This window comes from Gossypium raimondii, chromosome 12 (genome assembly GCF_025698545.1).
Source record: "Gossypium raimondii isolate GPD5lz chromosome 12, ASM2569854v1, whole genome shotgun sequence".
Taxonomy (NCBI): Eukaryota; Viridiplantae; Streptophyta; class Magnoliopsida; order Malvales; family Malvaceae; genus Gossypium; species Gossypium raimondii.
In genome coordinates, this window is record NC_068576.1 from 26,076,194 (window position 1) to 26,097,879 (window position 21,686).

At 31.5% G+C, this 21,686-nt stretch overlaps 1 protein-coding gene across 3 annotated transcripts; it reads left to right on the top strand.

The window, feature by feature from the left end:
* The first annotated feature begins 6,621 nt into the window (after positions 1 to 6,621).
* On the top strand, positions 6,622 to 17,868 carry LOC105763580 (WD repeat-containing protein 26 homolog). Of its 3 annotated transcripts, none has more exons than XM_012581831.2 (5): positions 6,622 to 6,833; positions 9,740 to 10,610; positions 14,048 to 14,149; positions 16,435 to 17,061; positions 17,448 to 17,868. In XM_012581831.2, exons 2-5 carry the CDS (start codon positions 9,813 to 9,815, stop codon positions 17,661 to 17,663), a joined length of 1,743 nt encoding a protein of 580 aa, XP_012437285.1. In that variant the 5' UTR covers positions 6,622 to 6,833; positions 9,740 to 9,812; the 3' UTR covers positions 17,664 to 17,868. The 3 variants fall into 3 exon arrangements, with proteins under 3 accessions (XP_012437285.1, XP_012437288.1, XP_052481103.1); XM_012581834.2 differs by lacking the exon at positions 6,622 to 6,833 and adding an exon at positions 6,858 to 7,051; XM_052625143.1 differs by lacking the exon at positions 6,622 to 6,833 and adding an exon at positions 8,344 to 8,414.
* Positions 17,869 to 21,686: the final 3,818 nt, after the last annotated feature.

Here is a 21,686-nt window from a genome sequence, read left to right on the forward strand (position 1 = left end):
AAATATGGCTTCCCCCCTTGCTAATTTCGGCCAAATGAAGAAGATGAGCACAACTTGCCATCTTTTTCCCTTTTAATTCATTTTAATTACCAAATTACCAAAATGCCCCTAACTTAAAATTTTCCTATTTCACTTATCTCATGTTCATTTTTGTCCATAACTCAACCAATGCTCTAATTATCATATAAAGACCTCCAATTTAAAATTTCATAACAATTGGACACCTCTAACATGTAGAACTCAACTTTTACACTTTTTACAATGTAGTCCTTTTGACTAAATTGAGTGCCCAAATGTTGAAATTTTTTAATGAAATTTTCACGAAATCATTCCGTGAAATTTTAGGCCATAAAAATATAGTAAAAATAAATTTTTCCTCATTGAATTTGTGGTCCCGAAACCACTGTTCCGACTAGGCCCAAAATCGGGATGTTACAGTAGCTCTTTGGAGCATTAAATGGATCAAAAGCTAACATAAGGAAGGGGTCCATGAACTGTCCATGCAAAGCATGCATGTATACTTAATTAGAATAGGTATTTGCATGTGAACTAATTTTAGTTATGATTTGAAATTTGCTTGTGATTTGTAATTAGATATAGCTAATATTCACATGTAAACTGAAGTTAATGGTGACCTGTATTCACCAATTGTAACACCCTCTAACCTATCTCTGTTACCGAATTAGGGTTATGGATTACTACTAAGCAAAATAAGACGTTTCACTTCATTTTAGAACATTTAAACAAATAATTAATAAACTTATAACAAACCAAATCAATTCATGGTGTAAATACACTTATTGGTCTTAAATCGGGCTTACGGGGCCTTAAAAATAGTTTAGGAACAATCTAGGATCAAATCAAAACAAAACAAAAGATTTTAGTAAAACTTGCAAATTTTCAAAATAGGGGTCACACGGCCATGTGGCCAGGCTGTGCGACAAAGCCCAGGTCATATGAACATTCGAAGTCTAGACACACAATCGTTTCCCAGCTTGTGTGTCCGCCTATATGAGTATTCAAAATAGGGCCACACGGTCGTGTCATAGGCCATGTGCCATACCATGTGTATATTTGAAATTGGGTCACACGGTTGTGTTGTAGGCCGTGTCACTACCCGTGTGCCAGGCAATGTGGATCCTACACCTAATTTTGAAATGTCACACGGCCGTGTGACAGCCCGTGTTCCAGGCCGTGTGCAGCTATAATTACCCCCAAAACAAGTCCAAATCTTACATGCCAAGACATCCTACTTCCATAAATCTTTACATACCAAAACCTCATAACGTCACACTCAACATATACCTTTTCAATCCACCAATAAAACCTATCCAGTGTGTCATTCAAAGACACCACATTTATTAGTCATTCAAAACAACAATTTAACTATATAAAACACATGTCATTGTTCACCAATTCATACACAATCTTCATCCAGAATGACCAAATATGATCACACACATCAAATTTACCAACCCAAGCATTATGACCATATTCTCATCACTAAGATTACCAAACTAAAACACATCACCTATACATTTTCACATCATCCATTGCACTAAATATGCAAATAACATAACCTTTACATATTGACAACAAAACACCTACATACATGTCACATTCCAAAATGAAAATACAAAAGCTACCAAAATGGATGGATAGTGTGAGTTTTCAGTCGATCCGTTTGGTCAGTCCACAACTTTGACAATTACAAAAGAATATAAATGAAGCAAGTAAGCTTAAGAAACTTAGTAAGTTCATAGTTTAAATCATCAAACTCAACTTACCTTAATTGACATCAAAGTATAAAGAGATAAAATACAATTTCTGATAACCAAATACACATTCATAATTCACATTAGTTCTTGATCACATAATAACATAAATCATGATAATCCTCTTCTCAAACAACTTATCAACCCCATAATATCTTTTCATCAATATAAATGTGCTCATATATAAACAAGTAATTCATTGAACATTTGATGCTTTCTAATATCTTGGATATGCATTAACATTTAAATCCATAGATCAACCATACATTCCGTTAACATTTAGCCCGATGAACTAAGTAACTCAACTCGGATACTCGGGTAACTACACCACACCAAAGGCATCATAAATTCATAACAGAGGCACCAAAGTGTAAACAGAAAGTAGAGGCATCGTAGTACAAACAGAGACACCAAAGTGTATACAAAGGCACTGAAGTGTGAAGAGAGGCAATGAAGTGCAAATCTCGTACAAGTGCACATACTAACCTTATTGGCATGCCAATTGTATCCTAGCAATTATTACGTTCAACCAGGCATTATATATAAATTCGCTACATTTACGTATATTTATCAACCAGAGAACTTCCTCATTTCTGTATACATAACATAAATTGAATACACTCATGCCGAAATTGTGCAATTACAAAGATTGACACCATCCACTAGTCATTTTCATATGAATTTGATTTAAGTATTTAATATACTATAAAAACATATGAAATTTCACATGTATTAAACAATTAACTAGAAACAATAACATAATCTCAAGAAACTTTTAATTTACATATCACAAACTATGAACTTACCTATAATTCAATTTCGGTTAATACATAGGGACTACTTGCAATTTTCCCTTCTCTCGATTATTGTATTTTTGGTTCGGTTCTTGATCTATATAATAATTAAATACAATCTATTAATTACACAAACATTTCACATCAATTCAATGCATATGACCCTTAACTTTTCATTAATTATACATTTTCCTTAAACTTTTACATTTTCACAATTTAGTCCCTAAACTTAAAATCTCCAAATTTAGAAAAATTTGTTAAATACCCATGCTAGAGAAATTTATTCCCATATTAGTACAGTCTATAACTATTCAAATTCACAAGAATACCATGTAAATTTTAATATTTTATCAAATCAATCCTTAACTCAAAAACTAACAAAATTACTTAATAAACTAATTCAAATCAACAACTAAAGCTTTCATCTCATCAATTAACATCTACAATAACCAGAATTCAGCAATGATACCTTTCAAAATCCTTAACAGTTTTTAAGATGAAGCTATGAGTTAATTGGACCTAGTTGCAATGATCTCAAAAACACAAATATCATAAAAATAAGCTAAAAAAGAACTCACATGCAAAGAAGATTATGGTCGAACCTCCCTAAGTTCTTCGATGGTGTTTTTCCTTCAAAATTTCAGTGAAAACTCCACTAAAGAAGATGATGTTTATTTTTATTTAATTTGTTTCTTTAGTTAAATTAATAATTTACACATTTACCCTTTAATCAACTTATAAAATATCACATATGCTTACCCATAACTGTCCATCTTAGATAGTGATGGTCTAATTACCAGTTAAAGCCACCAAATTAAATTTCTAAAGCTACTGAACCCAATTTACTAATAACAACTAACTTTCTAAACTTTTACAATTTAATCCTTTTTACTTAATTAACTATTAAATATTAAAATATTTCCACCAAAATTTAATACGACCCCAATTTACCTCTATAAACATTAATGAAACAATAAAACATGACCTTACATATTAGAATTGTGGTCCTAAAACCACTATTTTTGACACTATTGGAAAACGAGATATTACACCAATTGTGTGCACTTAGCAGCAGATAGGATTCGCTAATGAATAGTCTTGATTTGTGATTTGTATCCGCCAACGAATTGTACACAATTGTAATGTTACATTCGCGTGTAAGTTGTATGATAATATCAAGTGTTTTAATTATTTAGCTTGATTTCGTTTCCTTGAAACCTTGATAAAAAGGTTATTGATTATCCTTGGAACTCATTAAGTTCATTTTGAACTTACCTAGTTTCATTTACCATTTCAGGTATTGTAAAGCACTACAAACTCTTGTAAGGGACTCAGCCAGACTACAGACTCATTTGTGAGCCATTCATTGTTTAGTTTGTACCATGTATATCAACTGGGGTGGCCTGTAGCCTCAGTTTCTTTTGTTTGAATGATGTTTGAAATTAATTTGGGATTTCCTTCATGTAACTTTTTTTTGTATAAACCGAATGATGACACTTCACTAAATTTTTAACTTTTATGTCATAAGCATTTTTCGGCATACTCTTATCTTTCAATGGGAATGTGCTATATAAACTATAATCCATTGAACAATATTTTCAAATTGGTTTACTAATTCGTATTGAATGACGTAACTACTGAAACTTTTATTTTTGATTTTATGTAACGATTTCTATTTTTCTGGTAATATCTTCGTTCCCAGTTGACCCGCAGAAATAAGGGTGTTACAAACTTACCTTTTACATTATAATATCATGTCTAAAATATACATTTTAACTTTTCATAACATTTTTTGACATTAATGCTAATCACATAAAATATTAAACCATAATTTTCAAAAAAATAAATTTCGTAACACTTTTCAAAAACACATTTTAAAAATATATACTTACCTAACAATTAAATACAATATGATCAAATTCAAAATAATTCATGGATCAAATTCAAAATAATTCATGTATCAAATTAAACTTGAATGACTAAATATGAAATAATTATAATTCAAAATAGCCTAAACAAAAAATAATTTGATTTGAAAAACTCAAAATACTCTAATTAAAAACGTAGATGATTCTAAAATTATTTGAATAATTTTAAAACCTTAAATTGTCTTTACCCAAAAATAATCTGAAATAACCCAATTAATTAAAACCAATAACCTTTATATCCAAATCCATTATTATTTTTTCTTGCATTATAACCCCATTTTAATTAGTTTTCTCAGTGCAAATCATTATTTAAAAGAAAAAAAGGGGCAATATAGCTGTTTCTTTTTAAAAATATTTTTGAAGCTTTTGCAATTAAAATAGATTTTAGTTTCTAAATTTAAATTTCATCAAAATTTGATTAAAATGCGATGGTATAAGATTATATTGTATTATTATTTGAAAAAAATGTCATGACTTGGACTCAATATTATTAATCTTTTATATTTTTAAAATTTAAAATTAAATAGATATATTTTACTTGAATTGTAATAAAATTGATTGGTTGTCAAAGTGTTATAATGTTTTTTTTCTTATACAAGTTTAAAACTAATCATAATCCTTTACAACTTCTTAAATAAGAGTTATTTAAATTGCTTGAATCAGATTTTCTTGATAACAATGTTGATATTAACCAATTTAAGACTCAAGCAACATATTTTATTGTTAATGTAGCTAAATATTGTGTTAATGGAAGTTTGTGCTTTTATTATAACATGTTTGTACGCTGAATAAATGAATTAATTCTTTAAAAATTAAAATAGATGGAATTACAAAGATAAAAAAAAATATTAAAGTGGATTTGAGCAATTTACCAATAAAAGTCTTTTTTTTTAAAATTACCGAAATAGGCCCATTATTTAATTATTTACCGGAATGGTCCATTTTCTGCGAAATCGCGTCCACGTCAGCGCGATGTCAGGGTATGCGCCAAGAAATCGAGTCCACGTCACGCGATTTGCTGACGTGGGATGAACAGTTTATGTTTTTTAGCTTGAAAAACTTTGAAAGGCCATAACTTTTCTCTCGGTTGTCCGATTGAGACGATTTTTTTATTTCAAATAACTTTTCGAGATCTACTCGCTGACAAAATTTAAAGGCGGTTTGCTGCAGTTTTCGTCAAAAAAGATCTTTTTTTACCTCTAAATTTTGATTTTTTCGGTTTAAAATTGAATTTTGAAACATTCAAATCATTATTTTCCTTATTTATTTGAAGTAAACACCGGATTTTTTTTACAGAATTGTTGTATTATATTTTCTGATTTGACACGTGTATGGAATAGGTTCGATAAATCATTAGAACGTAAGTAATATAATTAAGATAATAACAATATTTTTATAATATGTCAATTAATTAGTTTAGCTTAGTTGGTTAAGATGTTTACTTTTTTCCTTAGTACCTTAGTTCAAATCTTGTTGGTAATAATTTTGAATCTTTTTGTACTTGTTGCATTTATTTTTTTAATCAATTAACTCGGCCCATTTCGGTAAATTTTTTAAAAATAAGGCAAAAAAGATTCAAAAAAATGTAACAATTCTGTAAAAAATCGGATGTTTACTTCAAATAAATAAGGAAAATAATGATTTGAATGTTTCAAAATTCAATTTTAAACCGAAAAATCAAAATTTAGAGGTAAAAAATTATCTTTTTCGACGAAAACTGCGGCAAACCGCCTTCGGCTGTTTGTTAGCGAGTAGATCTCAAAAAGTTATTCGAAATAAAAAAAATCGTCTCAATCAGACAACCGAGCGAAAAGTTATGGCCTTTCAAAGTTTTCCAAGCTAAAAAACATAAACTATTCATCCCACGTCAGCAAATCGCGTCCTAGAGGGAGCGATTTGCTTCCACGCCAAGAACTCGCTACCGACGTGGATGCGATTCTGGCGCGCAGACTCGACATCGCTACCGACGTGACGCGATTTCATGAAAAATAGACAATTCCGATAAATAATTAAATAATGGATGGGCCAATTTCGATAATTAAAAAAAAAAAAGCTTTTATGGGTAAATTAGCAAGTAGATCTATTCCCCAAATTCAAAGCAAAATATTTCAATATCCCAAATAAAAAAGAAAAAAAAAAAGAAAAAACTCAAAGTCTCTTGTTTTCCTTACTCTACCCATTTGCAAAGTTATCAAACACCTTGCTTTTCTCTTGGATATGGGTAGCCCTTTACAATTCCATATCTGATTTTAATCCTTATACTTTATTTTTCCTGTTCATTTCGTCAGTTTCTTGCTTATATTAAGTTTCTGCCGACAAAATATAAGATAAAAAGGGTAATCTTTTTTGGTTTGGTTTAGTTTGTTGTTTTTTAATCTTAGTCTTCTGCATTTCTTCAACTTCATTAATTTTATTGATCATTGGATTTTCATCCGATTGTTCTGATCTGAATGGGCTGCTTGGTTCATAATACTTTTCTGGGATTCCAGATTTTTCCATTTTAATGCCGGTTTACTCTGATTTAACTTGCAATTTAATCTTCTACTGGTTTTGGGTAAGTTTTGCCTTTTAGCTTATTTGCTAGTAGCTTTGTCTTTTTCATACTGTATTCGGAGGTACTAGTTTTAGCTGCTTGGTATTGTAGATAATCTACATTATTGACTTTTATTTATCAGATGTGGGTTTTCCATCTTTCCTGCTTGAAACTTTTTTTTATTCTACTTTGGAACTAAAATCCTCTTCTTTGTTCATTTTTACATGCTAATGTTGGCAAATCTCTTTCTTATCTTTTTGAAATTGCCATCGTATCTTTAACGTGATTTGTTTAGTTTCAGCTTCATCATATATGGATACTGTGGCAATCTGATCTTTTTAATCATGTACAAATGCGGATTCCATAATTATTTTACGTGACTTTCTCAACTTGTATGTTGACAAGTTGAGTTAGTGGAATATGCAACACCTACTTAGGCTTGCGCAATTATATTAAGAATTATGACTGCTTAATTTCCATCTTAGGCCTAGACTCCTAGCAAAACAAAACATTTACTTTCTGAATCCTTTATGCTTATTTTCATTTTTCTCCTTCCATGTTAGTTTGGGATAGAGAAGTTGTACTTAGAGATGTGTTGGCCACTACATTTATTTTCGTAGACTGATCCAAATGTATAAGAAGTAAATTGCTATTGGAGAAGGATACAATGATATTTCTTCTCCTTTGATTGTCCGTAATGATTGACATTCCCAACTTTGACACAATTTGCAGACATGGCAATTGAACAGCTTCATCAACTAAATTAGAAAAGATCGCGCAAAATGCATTTTTGTTTTTTTTTTCTCTGAAGTAACATAAATATTGAAAACTTTTTATCACAAAGATTCGAAGAGAATGATCAAGAACCCCTGACTTTAAAATCGGATTGTGTTAGCATCATGTCTAATAGCAGTAGAATTGCTTTAAATGTTTCAAGTAATTGCTCTAATATGACTAATTCAGAAGCATTGTCCTTCTGAAAGCATTCTGCAGTAGAATAGTATGGTAAGAATAATCTTTGAATGACATTGAAACCATATGCCCCCTTTGTTTCCCTTTAGCATAGATTACAAATGATGTTAAAATCCCATATTGGCTTTTTATTTTTTTTGGTAGGATCTTTAGTTATGTCAAATTAATGAAATGTTCCCTTTGTTTTCTGTATTGGGAACAAAGTCCTTATGGTTAAATTCTTACGCTAGCAAGAATGATGTACTAGTTTTCTTTCTTATTTATTGGATCCTCAGTTATATCTAGCTAACAATTTATTTTAAACCTTAAAAGGTTCAGTATAATTTATCTTTCCAAGTTCCCTGAATTTGATTCTTTGGCTGAAATTTGAAGTTTGGGAAGCCTCCAATTTACCTTGGATACATGGATAAAAGTATGTCTCCTATTCTTTTGGGTAGATATCTAATATCTGCTATTTGTGAGAATGTGAAGTTCTTAAGAATAATTATACTATGACTTGTTGAAACTGACTAGTGTCATAAATTACATCATGCTCTCTTTACTTGAATGGCTTCTTACAATCATGAAATTACTTCAAGTGGGTGTCGATATCTCCTCCAAACATGGCTTTGTCCCCAACCTAGGGAGGTTACATTGTTGTTGCTTAGGAAGTAAACAAAAAATGATGTGACCATCTGCATCTAAGCATATTTCTATGGATTGACTCTGTTATTGGAGTACTTTTTAATGTTAATCGGGATATTTTAACCATTATGTTAAAATAGAATAGCTGGAAAATTGGAATTATGATTAGAGGTGAGCAAAACTTGATTCAATTCGAAAAAAAAAAAAAAATTGACTTTCGAGTTAATCGAATCGAGTTATTTGAGTTATTCGAGTCAACTCAATAAGTAATTCAAGTTTTAAGTTCGAGTCGAGTTGATTTTTAAAATTCGAATAACTCGAATAATTTGAATAATAGATTGGTGTAAATACTCTTTTGGTCTTTGTCAATTTTGAAAATGAGCAAATTGGTGTCTCTCTCAACAAAAAAATACAAAATAATTTTCAAATATTCAAAATAATTTTTAAAATTCAAAATATTTAAAAAAATTACAAAATTTATATATTTAAAAAAATTATAAATTTAAAAAAAATCTAAAGAACATATAAAGATAGTTAAAAATTTAATTTTTTTAAAATAATAATTTCGGGATCTAAATAAGGACTCGTCAACTCGATTAACTCGAAATTTTTTCACTTAATTCGACTCGATTCGATCGAACACTCACCCCTAACTGTCACATTGGGCACTTAGTCTAAATTTCTAGCTCCCATGATAAATTTTTTGGCTAAAATTTCAAGTTTGGGATGTCTCCAAAGTGATAAAGAATGTGTTCTATTATTTTGGACAGACAACTTATATCTGCTATGAGTATGTGAAGTTCTTAAGGATGGATATACTATGGAGTTTTTGAAACAAACCCTTGCCTTAGATAAGATGTTGCTCTCCTTACTTCCTAAGATCTTTTATGAAGGATAAGTATAAAAAGCTTTGTATTTGCATATTTTATGAAGGATAACTGAACTGATTACTTTTAGGAAATAACATGTACCCTTCTCCTAATTGCGTGTGTTTTTTATGACTTAATCATGTTATATTTTGGACGGTGATAATGGTGAGAGTTTACTCTGTGAGTCTGTCTCTGTCTTATGCTCAAATTTAGAAACCAACTTCTTTTTGACTATTTTATGCAGGGGTTTATTGGCATTGCTACCTATTGCTATTTTTTTACCACTTCAATAATATATGGGCTGAGGTGCACATTTCATGGGAGGTGTAGAGGATGATGAACCAGCCTCAAAACGCATGAAACTATCCTCTGAAGAATTGATACATCTTTCAAACGGTTCAACTGTTAAAGAGTCTATAGTTGGGTCTTCAAGAGACTTGATGGCTCGGCCCCTGCAGTCTGATGGGGGCGAAGAAGTTGTTGGTTCAAAAGGAGTTATAAAGAAAGTTGAATTTGTCCGAATAATGGCAAAAGCATTGTACTCGCTTGGTTATAGAAGGAGTGGTGCTCATTTAGAAGAGGAATCAGGGATAGCATTGCATTCTTCTATTATTAATGTATTTATGCGGCAAGTTCTTGAGGGAGATTGGGATGAAAGTGTCGCCACATTGCACAATATTGGTCTAACAGATGAAATGACCATAAAATCAGCCTCTTTTCTGATATTGGAGCAGAAGTTTTTTGAATTTTTGGATGAAGAAAAAGTCATGGATGCTCTGAAGACACTGAGAACTGAGATATCTCCTCTTTGTATCAATCATAGTAGAGTTCGTGAGCTTTCTTTGTCCATTGTGTCACCCTCTCACTGTTTTACTGTTCGGTCTCCAAAACAAGATACTTCAAGGGCAAGATCCCGGACTAAGTTATTGGAAGAATTACAGAAGCTGCTTCCTCCAACAGTTATGATTCCTGAAAGAAGGTTGGAGCATTTAGTTGAACAGGCCCTTGGCTTGCAAAGAGATGCTTGCATGTTTCACAACTCTTTGGATGAGGAAATATCACTATTTGCTGATCATCAGTGTGCGAGAGATCAAATTCCTTCTTATGCATTGCAGGTTAGATTCTATTTTGGTAATCAGATTTTATAGTTTTGAAATCTTTCTCTTATCTTTCATGCTTTACTTAAGATGGAAAATTTATTAGTTCTACATTTTTTATTGAATCAAAATTTTGTGTCTTAGTATTGTCGAAATTAGAAATCTATTTTACATCGTGCTTTATAAGTATGGGTTTTGTTGCAATATAAACTCTGGTAATTTGCTTCAATAATCTTTTCTTGACTCAGGCATGATAGAAACGATATTAGGCCTTTGTTTATAAAATAGGTTTTAAATTCTAGTGTTTATACTTTCATTGGCATTAATATTTTGAATACTTCTTTTTCTATAAACAATTTCTTTATTAGCTGCAATCTTGAGCCTTTCACTACCTATATACCTATTACCCTAGCATAAAAAATGTGCTCCAGGGTTTCTAAGATCTGAAAATGGCAATGGGAAGACCAATCTTGAGTCATTGATGATGGTTTGTATTCTAGTATTCTCACCTTGAATATAGATGATGTGCTAGAAAAGTATCTAACATAGGTTAAATTGTAGAACTTGCAGACTCTAAGAAACAATATGAAGCTCTTTGATATCCCATTCATTGTTGGAAGAATATTGCATGGAATGATCCTAATCGTGGTGCTTGAGAACTCATTGTGATTTCTGAAAAAAAATACTAATGGAAGGTCATTTTCTAAGTTGATCAATGTCCAAGTCAATATCTTCATGCTTGGTATCCAAAGCTTTGTTCCAACAAATAAATTAGGCGAGTGAAACTACTCTTGGTATGTTGTAATAGTTCGTTAAACCAAATTTCCTTGACTCCTTTGTTACATAGAATCTTCTATAATTGATATTGTACGTGTATCCAACACTTCATCACTTGGATAAAACACAAAATATCTATTCCTGATTCTTCCCACTGTTGAATTTGTTGACTTTGCCCCCCTCTATCTATAGTTTGATCCATACATTAGCTTTTCTTGAATTAATACTATTAATAATTTGGATGGTTTGAATTGAAGTTGGCTAAATAATTAGAGATGAAAATGGAAAGTTTATTGAGGGAGTATGCAAAGTGAGTTGAATCTTATGGTGTCCAAACTAAAGGTATCACTATTAAGGAGGAAGTTATAACATAAAAAAAAGGATCATTGTTTGAAATTTGAATACAATGATATAAATGCCATTCTAAATGAATTAATTAAATCAAATAAATAATTTATATATAATTAAATGAATAAATGTAGAGTTAAAACTCATACCATTGATTTATAAATGATTGCATTATTTGCATTCATATTATTTATTTAAGGCATTGTTATAATCTGCATATCCTATCTAATTATTGGATCCTTTTTGGTTTATTTTGTGGGTTCAAGCTTTTAAACAAAAGGTAAGTCAGACACGTGGACACGTACTATTATTGGGTGTCAGTACTTGAATCCCTGTAACATAGCTTGACTCATCTTTACCTTTTCTTTGTGGTCATGCCTGGAATGCACATTTGGTGTTTGGGAGGTACTCATAAGAATGTTTAAAAGGAGACCGGAAATCGAACCGGTCAAGTCTCTAGTTTTTGGTTCAACAATAGTCCTTAACATTGTCCTCTATCAAATGTACACAGCCTGAGAAAATTATTTCCTTTGACAACTTCCCCATCTTTCTTCTATTTCTCATTTCTCCATCTTCCTTTCCCTTCACATTTCTTATCTCTCCTTCCCACCTCCCATCTTTCTTCTCTTTCTAGTTTCACCATCTTCCTTTCTCTTTCCCAAGTCTCTTCTCTCCCCCTCTACCTTGTCCCAATCACTCTCTTCTCACCTTGTATTGCCAAAATACGACAAATTTTAAAAGGTCGGTCTTGTCTCTCTCCTTTTTGTCTATGCTAAACACCCACCCAAAAATAAGAAAATTGTTGGAAGCTTTGAAAAAGAAAAATCGAGTTTAGATCTGTACTACCAGCTTTTATCTCTTGCTTTTTTCTTTCTTCTTGTTGGGGTGACATGATCAAGAAAAAATGCTTGGGAGTTTTTCCTGATTTCACCTTCAACAATTCTTTATTTTATTGTGTATTTCTGGGTTGACCGGCTGATTCCAGGTTTTGGCTGGTTCTATGCAGTTAGTCCATTTTTTGGTCATATTACTATAGTTGAATTGCTAGATGTACCAGTTTCCAGTTGAACCTGCAGGTCGGGTCCAGTTTTATTGGCTACATTGGTGATCAACAATTGGAAGTCTTCTCCAACAAAATTATAAATCACATGTTAAAAAGAAGATATTTATGATTCATTGAGATATTTTAACAAAATTATAAATCACATTTTAAGGAATGTGATAGCATTTCCATCCGCAAAGCTATCTTCTAGGACAAATGGAAAGTGCACTTGGGATTTTAAGTTTGCTAATTACATTCTATTTTATGGTTAAAGAGTATTTTGGTAGTTTTGCATTTATGAAAAGGGTCCCATTTATATATCAAGTCCCATATATTATTATCAATCATGTTTTGATTGATGGTTGTTGGTGCCATAAAACTTTGTTAGTGAAGATTTTGTCACTAGCTTGCAAACAAGTTCTTATAATGTGCATAAAACATGTACATTCATTATCTGACATGATTTCTCAAGGATAATGTAATTGATTGAGACAATGAGGTGTGATATGTGATAAGCTAAGGATAACCATGTGAAGTCTTCTGGTGAATGCTGAAGACAAATCTCAAGGTGTTCTAGACAATTTCAAGAATATGTTTTCCAGGCTCCTTAGTCTGTCAAGGTAATAGTACAACAGGTAAATTAGCCGACGTTGACATTGCATGATCAGTTAATCATGTCAACTTTTTACACGAATACGATGTGTGTATTACTCCGGTTACATAATGTAAAACTGGTAATACATTTAAATATGATCATCCTGTTTAAACATGACCTGATTAATGCATTTAGACATTATTAGTAATTTAAACACAAACAATAATTTCTGTTATGTATTTTAAATATTAATAATTCAATAAATGAGTTAAACCTGTAGATATTTTGACTAATGTGGAACACTATTGATACAATTAATAGAACATGTATAAACGGGTCATATACAGGTTAGGCAGATCAGCTTGCATAATACGAATATTTTTGTCATAAACAGGTTGACATGGTCATGGCACTAATACAATCATATGACACCCAAATTTGTTTACCTCTGTCTTGTGTTTGTCTTTTTAGTGGACTTGTCTGGTTGATTGGATTATTTGTTTACATATACTTCCAACTGATTTGCTTTAGTGTATTCTGACTGGAATATTTTCTGATTCTTGATTGTTTCTATTTGTCTATTCCTAGTCTGAAATTTATCAACTTCTGACTTGCAATTTTTTTATTTTTATTAAATTATTTTTGCAAGTTCTTTTTTAAAAATCCTTTTTCCGTCCATTTCTCGTGCAACAGATACTACAGGCGCACACTGATGAAATATGGTTTTTGCAATTTTCACATAATGGGAAATACTTAGCTTCATCGTCACATGATTGCTCAGCAATCATTTGGGAGGTATTGCTATTCCTTGGAACATGGATATAACATATAAGGTTGATTTTGCTTAGGATAAACTTTTCCTATAGCTTATGCCTTGCAATTTTTATTTTTTAAATTCCTACTTATGGTAATAAACTGCTTTACGTTTTCGACTCTGTTTTTCGTATTCCATTATGGACATAAGGGCAGTATTTTATTATGTACTTTCAGTTAAATATTGCAACATATGATATCTTTTTTGCTTATGTCCACTTAGGGTCTGATTGATTGACGGAATTGATTTTCCGGAAAATCATTTCCAACTTTTCCAGCGTTTGATTGGCTGAAAACATTTTCCATTTGGAAAATGAACTCCAAAACAAGGGAAAATGGTTTACATTTTAGGGAAAATGTCTTACCCTTTCAATTTCCGTAAGACATTTTCCGTGCTCTCCTCTCTATCGCCTCTTTCATTCCTTCCTTCATTTCCGGTAGAAAACTGCTTCTATTTATCGATTTTCCAGTAACTTATTTTTTTAATTATTCAATACTTGTTTTTTTAACACAATTACAAATAATTTATTTGATATTAGTTTTTTTCAATTTATAACGATTAATATTGTAGCTTAATAATTGAGTATTATTATAAATAAATCATTGCAATATATGTAAAAATAATTTAAAATATAAAAATTTATTAATATATATTAATATATGTAAAAACAACTTTTTCAGAAAATATTTTCAGGGAATCTGCCAAACAGCAGAAAATATTTTACACAGATTCAATCAAACACCAGAAAATATTTTCCAGTAAATCATTTTACAGAAAAGTAGAACATTTTCCAGAAATCATTTTACGGAAAACATTTTACTGGCTATCAAACAGACCCTTAATCTTTGGCATCTTCCTCTGATACTTTATGCTTCATTTGTTTCTTATAGCCTACCTTAGCTTGATTGTTGATTAAACTTAATTAAGCTTGATTGTTATTTTTACTACTTGATTTTAGCCCTCCCCCTCCTCTTTTAAAATTTACAGTTCACTACAAACAGTATTTTTTTTTATTGGACAGATTATGTCTGAATGTGGATTATTTTAGCCATTTTTTAAATTTTAAACAAATGTGATTTTGCCTTTTCCTCATTATTGTGTCTTTTTTATCAAGTTTATGAAAGGTGAATAGAATAACAAAGAACAAATAACGAAAACTAGTAGCCAAATCGAACCTTAGCAAACAGGACCCGAGATGCTACTACGAAGGAACTCTGATAATTGAAGCTAGTATTTTCCCCTTATAGGACCTGAGTTCTGCAAGTGTTTGCATCAAATTAATATCATGAGAAATTGTGAGAAAGGGTGATGAAACAGAAGTTACAGACTGAGTGACCTATAGCTTTCTTGGCTGCTTCACGTGCATCAAACTGAATGTAACCCTTATCATATCTGACATCAAAATCAGTATACTTCAAATGTTAATTAAAAGGAACAAAGAGAAAAAGTTGTCTGGAACAAGGTCTGTTATTGAATCTTTCATTTAGTTTTAGTTATCATTTGAATAGAATGAAAAAACATAAAAAATTATATAATCAGATGATTACTAAAAGGGAGAGCTGGTCTTTTTAGAACAAGGCCTGTTATTGAACATTTTCTACTGTATGTGTCTGGTCAAAATGCTTTTCTACTCCATCTTTTTCTTGGACTTCCTGAACTTGTTTTTGTAGCAGTAGAAAGTTTAATTAGTCATTTTTTGAATCATTAAACCTACTTGAGGTTTATTTATCCAAATTTCTTCTCCTGTAGTTTTTCTGCATATTAGTTTCGTCAAAATGCTTTTCTACATTTTATTCATGGACTTTCTGAGTTTGATTTTCTTTTAGCTGTGGAAAGCATAACTATTTATTTTCTTGAAATCTTTAGCCTTCTTGAGGGTTTATTTTATCCTAATTTAAGCAACTTGTGGGGAACATCTCCTTCATCTAACATCAAAATCTCTGCAATGGTCACTTTTCTTTTGTCATCCTTTATCAATTTATTATTTAAGTCCATTCTCTTATTTTGTTTTCTTGTTTTGGCAAGTTTTTAGTACTTTCAAACACAAGAGACTCCATCTTTTCCTCTTTTTCAAAATTTTCTACAATCATGCAAGGGTGCTGGTGAAATTAAGAGTTTCTATTGGCTGGAATCTGTATTTTCAAGCATACAAGGATCATAATAATGTGTGAGAATGCTTAGATCACTGTGAATCAACTATGTTGTCACTTCTCAGAAGCCTAGAAGTCAGTTGATTTTCTCATTCTAATGTTTTGACTTATTGTAGGTTGATGCAAATGGAATATCTTTAAAACATAAACTCTCTGGTCACCAGAAACCCGTCTCTTCTGTTTCATGGAGTCCTGATGACCACCAGCTTCTCACATGTGGGGTAGAGGAGGTTGTAAGGCGCTGGGACGCCTCTTCTGGTGAGTGCCTGAGTGTTTATGAAAAAGCTGGTCTTGGTATGGTTTCATGTGGATGGTCTCCAGATGGCAAATGGATTTTTTCTGGTGTTAATGATAAGAGTATTAGTATGTGGGAATTGGATGGGAGAGAGCTAGAGTGCTGGAAAGGGCAACGTACCCTAAAAATTTCTGATTTGGAAATAACAAGTGATGGAAAGCAGATTATAAGTATATGTAGGGAAACAGCAATATTATTACTTGATAGGGAAGCGAAAGTTGAGAGATTTATTGAAGAGGATCAAACAATAACCTCGTTCTCATTATCAAGAGACAACAGATTCTTACTGGTAAATCTTCTAAACCAGGAAATCCATCTATGGAGCATAGAAGATGATCTGAAGCTTGTTTCTAAATATAGAGGCCACAAACGCACCCGCTTCATCATTAGGTCTTGTTTTGGTGGACTTGAGCAAGCTTTTGTAGCTAGTGGTAGTGAGGACTCACTGGTACGGACTTTAAATTTGTACTATATCAATCTGTAGCAGTAAGTTCACCAATGATCCATATGGAAAACAATAGTCTGACTGCCATGTGTTCGTATATAGAGGATCCATCTCTGCATAAATGTGTCATTTAAGTGAGATTGTACTGTAAATAAAAGACTGAAGTTTTGTGAAGGTTACTATAGATAAAATTTTCCTTTATCAGTGAAAGTCGCAATGCTTTTCATGTTCGTTGGTCATTTGCAATCATATGCTTGCATGCATAGGTGATATTTCTTGTTGATTTGAGCGTCTAATTTTCTTATTCATTTGTTTTCACTAATTTACAAGGAGTGCTATTTATTGCTGAAGTTTGAATGAAATTTAATTTTGTTTTACTGTATGTTTAGGTCTATATTTGGCATAGGGGCACAGGAGAGCTTATAGAGGCATTACCAGGTCATTCTGGAGCTGTTAATTGTGTGAGCTGGAATCCAACAAACCCTCACATGTTGGCATCAGCCAGCGATGATCGTACGATTCGGATATGGGGCTTGAATAATCTAAGCGCTAAGCAGAAAGACACTCACGGTAATGGTTTCCATTATAGCAATGGAGGTACCTGAGATTGAATGCTAGGAATCTCCAATCTTTAATGCTTGATATGATTGGTTTCATGTAAATACTTCACCTTGTTGAATGCTGACATTCATATAAAAAGAGATAGTCAACAATGCTGCAGCTTTTTGATAATAAATTTGCTATCTCTTTTTAACATTTAACTAATTTCATTACTGTTTATGGTGAAAATTTGAAGCTTGCTTGCTCATATATACCCCTGCAGCATATGTTTTCCGATGTTTACTTGCATTTTCATGGAATATTACTATTAAAGGATCTGTCTGTAGCTTTTGTTTACTGTTGTCACTCATAGGGGTGCAAAAATGAAATATACGAGTTTGGTTCAAAAAGACTTGAATTTAATTGTCACTATTGACTCGAGCAAACTTGAGTTATAATTTGAATATTTTGATGTTCTAACTTGAGTAGTTTGAGTTGATTTTTTTTCTTTTAAATTTTATACTTTATTTAATTTTAAGGAGAACAAAAACAATAATTGGAGGTCATAATTAATTTGGAAGTTGAGCATGCTGTGTATCTACAAATTAAACTAGGTTAATTGAGTAAGTTTGAATAAAACTTGATTGAGCTAGAGGTGTTTTGAATTGCAAGTTCTAAATTGAGCTTCAGCTGTTTATTGTTTGGCAAAAGTATAATGGTGATTATTGTATTAAATATTAGATTGTATTTTGTTCTTTTTACTTCAAAAATGGGTAAATTAATTCTTGTAGGGTAAATTAAAGAGCAAATAAATTTTTTGTTAAAAATTTTAATCATTTTATTGTTAAAAACTAGTTCCTATCGTCATTATAACATAAGATGGATGTTTACTTGTAATTTTTGGTTATTTCATTAGTTTTCTCAAATTTTGACAATAAAAAAATAAAATTATTTTTAATAGAAAAGATCGATTTGTTCATTGATTTGATTTAAATTGATTAATTTACTTATTTTTTGAATAAATGGAGGTAAAATACAACTTAATTCTTAATATTGGAGTTTCCATGTTACTTTTACTGTTTACTGTTTCAACTTGGTTAGATTTACTTATTGTTTGAACTTGGTTGGATTGGATTATGCCCCGATCTAGTCTAAATTATGGATCCTCAGAGTTTGCTTCTTGTGTCTGAAAGAATAATGTTTATTAAACTTTTAAAATTATTTTGACTTCTTTTTCGATTTATTTTTTTAGATAAACAAGTAGAATGGCTAGAATGAGGAAACATGGAGAGAAGTTTTGATGGAAAAGATTGTTGCGCAATTTCAAGATCTGAATTCCAATTTTGATTTTGGAATGACCTAAATTGGGAATCTAGATATAATGAGAATGGATGTAATCCAAACAACAAAAAAGGAATTTGAGTTCATGGATAATTGGTGTATTCGGGAATTTGATTAAAATACTAATAAATAAAGCACATAAGACAGATTTGAAACAGCTAAAATGAAAGAAAAGGTTTTGCTTTATTAGTATTTTAATCAAATGTTTTGCTGCTCCTTGTGATTGGATCACTTGGAAATGACAAGTTTTGATGCTTAACTTTGTCCATGGATTTTGTATCATTCCCCTTCTTAAAAAGAAATCATCCTTGAATCTACGTCAAAGTTTTGAAATAAGTCATATATCACTAACTCCATACTCACTTAGCAAATCAGTTCAATAAGCATTATCATTCATCTCCTCTAAAACTTGAGAATGATTATCTCCACTAGTGTCAAGCTTTGATTTTCTCTCTTTCTTTCCTCATATGCACCCAATTCAATCTCTAGGATTGAACAAAATTGGTTTGTTCTCTTTATTGACTCTTTGTGCATCTACTCTGTTTCTTTTCTTAATTTGCTTTCGAGTTTACTCATGAATTGATTTGACTAACTCAACCTTTTCCCCACCGTCAAAACTTAGGTAAAGGCAAACGAGCCAAGTCCAAAATAATTAATGGGTTAAATCCTTAAATAATCTCAAATGGTGAAAACATGCAAAAGAATTTATAGATCTATTGTAAGCAAACTTAACAGAAAGTTAAACATTTTTAACCACAATATATGTAACTAAAGGTCCAAAAATTCTATTATCAACTCTAGTTTGTCAATCAATTTGTCGATGGTAAGTAGTAGAATAAAGAAGTTTAGTACCAAGCTTACCCCCACAATACTTTTCAAAAGTGGTTAAGAAACTTTACATCTCGATTGGAAACAATAATCTTAGGGACTCCATGTGGTCAAACTACTTCCTTAAAGAACAAATCAACTACATGTAACGTATCATCAATTTTATGGAATGGAATGAAGTGAGCCATCTTACTGAACTTGTCAACAACAACAAAAATACTATCTTTAATCCTTTTAGTTCTTGTCAAACCTAAGACAAAATCTATACAGATACCTATCCAATGAGAGTTAGGAATTGGCAAAGGAGTATATAATTCATGTGGCATTACTATAGACTCAACCTATTTACATGCAATACACTTAGCATAAAATTTTTCAAAATCTTTCTTCATACAGGGCTAATAAAATGTTCATTTAAAATTTCATAAGTCTTAGAAACACTAAAGTGACCTCTCAAATGTAACACCCCTTACCTGGTTCGGTCGCTAGATCGAGCAATGAGATGTTACTACTGTAATCGGAACTAAAAACATTAAATTAATCATGCAACAATCACTCTTATCTTAATCGTGATCACATGATGTCATTCAAATAGAAATTGAAACTAAATTGAGCTTACGAAATAACCCAAAACAAAATTTTAGTCAAATACCAAAAATCCCTTTTCGAAAATCATTTTCTTTTTATGACAAATGAAAGTCTAATAAAACTTGATGTGTGCTTTGCAATCAATGTTCTTGATATTGTAAAAATTAGGATTAACCAAATTGTTATCTTCCAAATCGATTCGCAAACATTTGTAGCGACGGAAAAACCATAATTTAGCTCCATCTCAAACCTCTTTGAGTAACTTAGACACAAAAGCAAAAACAATTATTTTCAATCCACGCATGAAGTTCAAATCTAATTTGGAAAAAGAAAAAAGAATATGCGAAAACCCAAAACTCAACAAAAGCCTAAAAACAAAACTCATACCACAGTTTAATAACCTTCCTTACAACCAAATAAAATTATTAGACTAAAATTATTAGACTAAAATTTTAGAAAAACAATTATTAAACCAAACCAAACCAAACCAAACCAAACCAAACCAAAGCTAACCAAATTACTTAACCTCCGAGACTTCCAATTGTCGAGCCCAGCTTCAAAACACAAGAATTACCTAAAAGGGGAAAAACTAAATGGATAAGCTACATGAGCTCAGTGTGAGTCCAAAACATAAGCAAATGGCAAAAGACGGAATAACACAAAAAATATTTCAAAAATATATATACAAACAACATACGAAAATCACAAACCAGTAACCCAATATACAATTTTTTTTCCATTAACAATCAGAACACAATTATATTGTTCTAGCAAATACACAGATGTGTAATGAATGCAACGAATCAAAATCCCACCCAACCAACCGAACACCACTCCAGCCACCCTGCACACCACCATTGGGCTATGATATGCCCATCCACCTTGCACACCATAAAGGGCTATGGTAAACTTGTCCACCCTACACACCACGGTAGTGGATTTAAGCCACTCAAATAGAAATATGCAGCTGAGCTGACATATATATATATTTATTGCAGATGTACCGCTATCAGAATAATTTACAATTTGATTGCTCAAAACAGACTTCCTTCTCTTCACAACCAAACCCTATATTTTTATGCAAATGCAAAAATGCACACAATATGCTAGTGGACATACAGAAGTAGGAGTATGCATATTCGGTTGAACAAATTTAGAATCATTTATACTTGTATTCAATTACTAAGGAACTATAACAACAATAAGCTTAAGTTCATTCATCACTTCACATCAACACTTATACAGACAACTAAAATTAATCTTAAAAGTACACATACATACATAAATCCAAGCTGTACCGAAGTCCTGAACACATTTACAAAGGCCTAAAA